The sequence below is a fragment of the Gekko japonicus genome, unplaced genomic scaffold, assembly GCF_001447785.1.
Source record: "Gekko japonicus isolate JY-2015 unplaced genomic scaffold, Gekko_japonicus_V1.1 scaffold1923, whole genome shotgun sequence".
Taxonomy (NCBI): domain Eukaryota; kingdom Metazoa; phylum Chordata; class Lepidosauria; order Squamata; family Gekkonidae; genus Gekko; species Gekko japonicus.
Window position 1 is genome coordinate 63,408 of NW_015167594.1, and position 6,628 is coordinate 70,035.

At 38.9% G+C, this 6,628-nt stretch overlaps 1 protein-coding gene across 1 annotated transcript in view; it reads right to left on the reverse strand.

Moving 5' to 3' along the window:
- Nucleotides 1–339: 339 nt before the first annotated feature.
- Nucleotides 340–6,628, reverse strand: part of AK6 (adenylate kinase 6) — an 8,966-nt gene continuing 2,677 nt past the window's right edge. Inside the window, exons 3-5 of the mRNA XM_015413968.1 lie at nucleotides 4,747–4,805; nucleotides 4,504–4,649; nucleotides 340–970 (exon numbers count right to left, since the gene is read on the reverse strand). Coding sequence (XP_015269454.1) covers nucleotides 781–970; nucleotides 4,504–4,649; nucleotides 4,747–4,805 — 395 coding nt within the window. The 3' untranslated portion in view covers nucleotides 340–780. The remainder of the gene's footprint in view (nucleotides 971–4,503; nucleotides 4,650–4,746; nucleotides 4,806–6,628) is intronic.

The following is a 6,628-nucleotide window of genomic DNA, read 5'->3' on the forward strand; positions in this document are numbered from 1 at the left end:
ATAAATCTACACTCAGGCAATAGCAAATAACTTCACTAAGGAAATGTCTACGCTGGTACAAGCAATACCAGCAGCCAGTTTTTAATTTACTGAATTTATAATCCAAAATTATTTTCCTGTTGCTAAATTCTGCAAAATACCACTAACGTTTCAGCAGTACAGAGGTTCAGGTTGATGGCTAATGCCAAAATTCAAAAGAAAAAAAAAGATCCATCTATTTCTGACAACAGAAAGTTGGCTAGGGTCCACTGTTATGATTTAGAAGACACAAAAAACCATTAAAGATTACTACTCACAAAAAAATAACAGAATAACTTTAATAAGGTTTAAGTCCTGTTGTCCAACTATTTTAAACACACTGATAAACAATCCATCTTGGGGGGGGAAAGATGTATACAGGGACAGAAATGTTGGCAGCTTCTAATTCAGAGAACTTGGTCAGGTTTCATTTAATCATTTTTTTTGCCCAAAACCATCTTCAAGTATTCTTAAACAATAACAGTGCAATCTTATGGAGTTTACTCCAGCCTAAGCCTACTGAAATTAGTGGGCTTACACATTAATAGGATTACACTATGTTTGACTTTCAGAGTATTATACTTATGAATTCCATTGAAAGTGCAACATGAGTCTTTTGGGCCTCAGAAGTCCACAACTTTCTTATTTTCTCAGAGAGGTAGATATTACCATTTCCCCACTGACTGAAGCATCAGTTAATTTACCTACACAAAACCAATTTTTATTTCATGAGGCTTTTTTGATTATTATCCTTAATGCTTTTCAATTGTTATCTTTTATCCATTGTTCAATCCATTGTATGATCTGATCTAAATTCCGCTCCATATCTTCTGGAGTGTTGCTAGGCAACTGGTGCACAATTTCTTCTTTATAAGAGGACATTGCTTCTTCATAAATAGTCTGAAAAATCTCACACTGAATGTTGTCCTGAAGTTTTTTCCCTCTATATCCCCTAGGGGAAAAAAATAAGCAAGAATTAACAAAATTATATAAGAGAATTTTGGAAATATTTCAGTGTCACAGATCTAGCAAAAAAGAACAAGCAGCAGTTGCTGGGCATGGCTGGCAACATCAGCTGAACACTTCTGCAGACCATAATCAGTAACCAGCAAGTTTTAATTAAATACTTAGATATTCTCAACAAAGAATAAGTCAAGTCAGTATAATAAGTCAGTACAACCTTAAGGTAGTAGTTCAGGGGCTGATTTGGTTTATATCAATAGATGCAAGGAATACATTAATTGGACACTGTACAGATGTAAGTAGTGTCAGGAAAATGAGCACACATCTGATCAAGAAAAGAATAACAGTATAATTCAACGACATGATTTACTTTTTTTATATATAATTTTTATTGCTTTTATACACTACACAATTACAGGGAAGGGGAATGGATCACTAAGACTAAGAGATGATTTGAGAATACCACCAGGACTATCACCTAACTAGTGCTATGGTTGGATTTAGGAATCTATGCTCTGCACTTTAATTGTCTGCACTTTAATTGTTCCGGCACTTTTGAAAATGGATACTGATTGTCTATGGATGATTTATGTATGTTTTAATTGTATATATATGCATTTTATGTAAGCCGCCCTGAGCCTGCCTTGGCGAGAAGGGCGGGATATTCGATGACGACGATGATTATGATGAGGAGATTGGATGTATACCCTGCCCTTCACTACCCAAAGGTGTCTCAGAGTGGCTTACAAACTCCTTTCCCTTCCCCTCCCCACAACAGACACCCTGTGAGGTAGGTGGGGCTGAGAGCGCTCTTGACAGAAACTGCTCTTTTTTCAAGAACAGAAAGAAGCTATACTAAGGCAAGGATCATATTTCAAAAGTTACAGTCTTCTCTATCGTTCTTACAAAACCTTATAGTAAAATATAAGCTCTGTGATCAATGTCTTAATTCCTTAATAAAGCTGACTTGAGCCATTAATGCTAATCTACAGGTAGTTTATAGTCCATTGTGTTTTGTTGTTGTTCTTATTTTTCACATTTACTTTTCTTGTATTTCAGTTGAACTTTAAGTAATTTAGGGGCAGCCTCTCTTTTTCCCGAGTCCAAAACCTCAGAGGTACTACCAGAACTGCTTGAGGTGTCTTCTGATTCACATTCGCTTTTCTCTTCTTCTTGGATATTGTCCTTATTTTTCCATTCATCGGGCTTTGTTGTTGTTCCAAAAAGTCTTTAGCTTTCTGGGCAGAGTCAATCCTGATCTTCTTATCATTATAATTAAAAAGAAGTCCTTCTGGGAATATCCATCTGTAGGGGGTTGAGTTATTTTGTAAGATGGAAGTTAAGTCTTTGTATTGTCGTCTTCATTTTCGCACCTGAAATAGAATATCTTTTAAGATTCTTGCTTCTTGGTCTTTAACTTTCAGAGTTTTCCCAGATGTTGCTTTCGAGACTGCGTCTCTAGTAGATCTTTTGGAAAATTTAACAAATATTTTACCAGGTAGCTTATTTTTCTTAATAAAGTCCGGTTAAGTTCGATAGGCCAAGTCCATATCATTTTGTAATAGATCATGTTTAAGCTCCATCACTGGAGCTAATGCTTGACTTAATAGTTCTTTTAAATTTTCCCCTTTCTGTTCTGGGATACCCTGGAAGTGTAGGACATACATTGATCTCTCCATTTGTAGTTGCAACAATTGTCCTTTATCAGAAATTCACTCTTCTTCCACTTCTTTCAGCTTCTGTTTAATATCTTTTGGTTTTGCCTCCACTTTCTTAAGGGCTATATCGGTCTTATCCGCTCTTTTGTCAATTCCCATCAGTTGCTTTTGAACACCATCGAGTTTGTTGTTGATGTTAGACATCTGCTCCAGTAGAGGGCGCAGTGCCATTACAAGCATGTTGGAGAAATCAGTAGCTGTTTCCGGCGTTCGGGTAGGAGTTGTTGGTTGGGTAGTTCCTGTAGGAGGTTTCTTCTTTGGTGCCATTCTTCTTCCTCTACCGGACATTGTTTATACAGGGAAAAATTTTTTAGTTTAAAGTAAAAGTTCTTCGATTTACATGCACTTTGGACTATTTTGCACCTTCCAGTTTTGTTTAGTCTCTCTCAGTCAGTATCGTTTTTCCCTCTTGGCTTGTCGCTTGGGAACCATTAAGTTTCAGGAGGGGGGGGATCCCCCACTCCTCCCCTCCTACTCGTCTCGTAGATAGTTCTGTTCGTTTTAACTTGGCTCAGCCGCTTAGAGGGGGACTACTTAACTCACAGTTTATCGCTTTTGAAGTGTAGTAAGAACGTGTTTACGCTTGCTCTTGCCCGCTCCATCTGGCAGTCAGCTCTAGATGCAATAACGGCTTCGTGGCGGCAGGACCTCTCAGGGTAAGGGGAGCCTCAATTCCTTGGCTGTCACCTTGGAAGAGGCACCCCTCCGCACCCCAGGCAAAGAGCCCCCTGCAAGGGCTCCAGGGAGGCTCGGAATCATCCAAGACCCCTCCTGTCCGCCGTGACTCAGCGCATCCTCATCTGAGCTCGATGGGACGCATCCAACCTGCAAGACGCTAAAACCGGAAGTCAAGGACATGATTTACTGATTAACAGCCAACAGCCAACAATGTCCATGCAGAGTCTGTAATCATTCTTTCTAATATATCGTTGTCATGATTGAAAGCAATAAAATGGGTTAACAATTAACATAGTATACACATAAAGATAGTGGATTTATCTGAGAATATACAAATACAGGTAATCGTATAAGATGCTGGAGTTCATAACAATGTGAGAGGAGGAGGAGGAGAAGAGGAGGAGGAAGAGGAAATTGGATTTATACCCCGCCCTTCACTACCCAAAGGCGTCTCAGAGTGGCTTACAATCTTCTTTCCCTTCCCCTCCCCACAAGAGAAACCTGTGAGGTAGGTGGGGCTGAGAGAACTGCTCTTTCGAGAACTGCTCTTTCAAGAAAAGCTCTGACAGAACTATGGCTTGCCCAAGGTCATCCAGCAGCTGCAAGTGGAGGAGTGAGGAATAAAACCAGTTCGTCCAGATTAGAGTCCACGCACTTAACCACTACACCAAACTGACAGCTAGGCAATGGTAGAGAAAATTTAGATATGAAGTAGTCTTTTAAAAACTCATAAGAAGTCTGCATTAAAAATAGCTTTTTTAATATTGAAGATCCTCACCTTGTGTACCTAGGGTAAGCTGATTCATGAAAAACATTTATGTAGAATTAACCTGTTAGCATTTTTATTTGCTTTATAGTTAATCAATGTTAAATGTATTACAAGTGTGCCTATAACAATGCTGTGCTATACCTGAGATAATCTAGAATCATTGTCACGATGCACCTTCTACCAGTACGTTAATGATCAGGTATTTGGAATCTGAATAGAAGTCTAGAACTTCTTAAGAGCAATGCTTTATACCGGTTAATTTGACAGAAGACCACTGTCTATAACATAAGAAACCACTTCTGACAGTCTTTAAAAATTTAATCACAGCACAGAATTTCATTTACTGCACTAATTTACCTGCTTTCCAGTCTGTCATACAGGAAAGAGTTTTCAGTGCGAAGCACAAATACTATATTAAACCAGCGTTCAGGAAAGAAATCACAGCTGTGATAATCAACTATAACGCCACCATCAATCATCTTGTCTTCCAGTTCATCAATTACCTAAAGGGGAAAAATCAGATGAAAAAATTCTAAAAAACAGTTTTCTTGCAACTAAAATAAAACCCACAACTATGCTTAACTTTGGACATGAACTCACCCGATCTTCATCCAGCACTGGGCATTCATATTCTTCATCATAACCTTCATATAATTGACCTGCATAAAAAAGAAGAAAACAGAGACTATCATTATGAAATCACTAAATATAGCCTTGTATCAAAAACTTGTTCAGATGCAATATGCTTGCAACTCTCCAAGCCAGGTCTATGCATTTTTACTCAAAAGTGAGCCCCACTTTAGTTAAATAGGACTAACTCCAACACAAGTGTATATACGATTTTAACAGATTTTGTTTCATGAATTAGCATCAAAGAAAACAGAGGTACCTTTTCAATAAGCAGTGGTTTACCTCTACAGTAACTTTAGCAGTAGAGTACTTTACATTTTTAACATTCATATGCTACGATGAGGATTAAACTACTACTGTTTACTTTTATTTTACTCCAAGCCAAGGAAGTGGTAGTGGCTGCCTTTGAAACGGACAGAAAACCTACTCTGCAGACTTCCTATAACATTTTTCTCAGGTATCCCACATGCAAATCATCAGTGGTCAAGAATGGCCATTGCACCGATGTAGAAATCTGCTTAAGGGTAAGTAAATATGGTTGAAGTTGCTATCCTATGTATGTATACTTCGGAGTAATAAAATGGGACTTACTTCTGAGAAAAACAGGCACAAAATAGGAGCACTACTATAGGTACTTGTTTCTTTAATATTGGACTCCCTTACCTCATACTTGCAGCTGGATCCAGCCTTCAGCAGAGGAGGATCCAGGTATGAATTAATGACCAAAGTACATACACACAATAAGAAATGGTGGGATGGGAAATATTCTACTGTTATGCTTTTCTGCAAAAAAAGTTTTAATTCCTAAGAATGTGTTACTAAATCATCACCATTATTAATATTATATAATACATAATTGATTTTATATAATATATAATTATTAATATAATTCCTATTAAAATAACAATAAAACAGGCAGTTTAAACTGGTAATTACCTTTTTTCAGGTAACATACATTTGATGTACATGTGTGATCAGACACAGACACAACATTTCAACCATATTAAAGGTAAAGGTTTCCCTTGCTCGAAAGCCAGTCGAATCCAACTCTAGGGGGCAGTGCTCATCTCCATTTCCAAGCTGAAAAGTCAGCACTGTCCAAAGACATTTCTATGGTCATGTGGCCGGCATGACTAAATGCCGAGGGCAGAAAAGAGTAGTCCAGCCTTCTTACACATGTATGCATCATATTTGCAAGTCTTTTTGTTGTTGTTCAGTCGCAGTCGAGTCCGACTCTTCGCGACCCCATGGATCAGATCCCGCCAGGCCCTCCTGTCTTCCGCTGTCCTCTGAAGTTTGCTCAGTTTCATGTTCGTTGCCTCGATGACACTGTCCAACCATCTCATCCTTTGCCGTCCCCGTCTTCTTTGACCTTCAATCTTTCCCAGCATCAGGGTCTTCTCCAGTGAGTGCTCCCTTCTCATTTGGTGGCCAAAGTATTTGAGCTTCAGTTTCATTATCTGGCCTTCCAGGGAACAGTCAGGGTTGATTTCTTTGAGGATTGACTGATTTGATCTCCTTGCAGTCCAAGGAACTTCTTGCAGTCCAAGGTACTCTCAAGAGTCTTCTCCAGCACCATAGTGCAAAAGAATCTATTCTTCGGCGCTCAGCCTTCCTTATAGTCCAACTCTCGCAGCCATACATGACTACTGGGAATACCATTGCTTGGACCATGCGTATTTTTGTTGGAAGACTGATGTCTCTACTTTTTATCATGCTGTTTAGGTTCGCCATCGCTTTCCTCCCAAGTAGCAGGCGTCTTTTAATTTCATGGCTGCAGTCACAGTCTGCGGTGATTTGGGATCCCAGGAACGTGAAGTCTGTCACTACTTCCACGACTTCCTCTTCTATT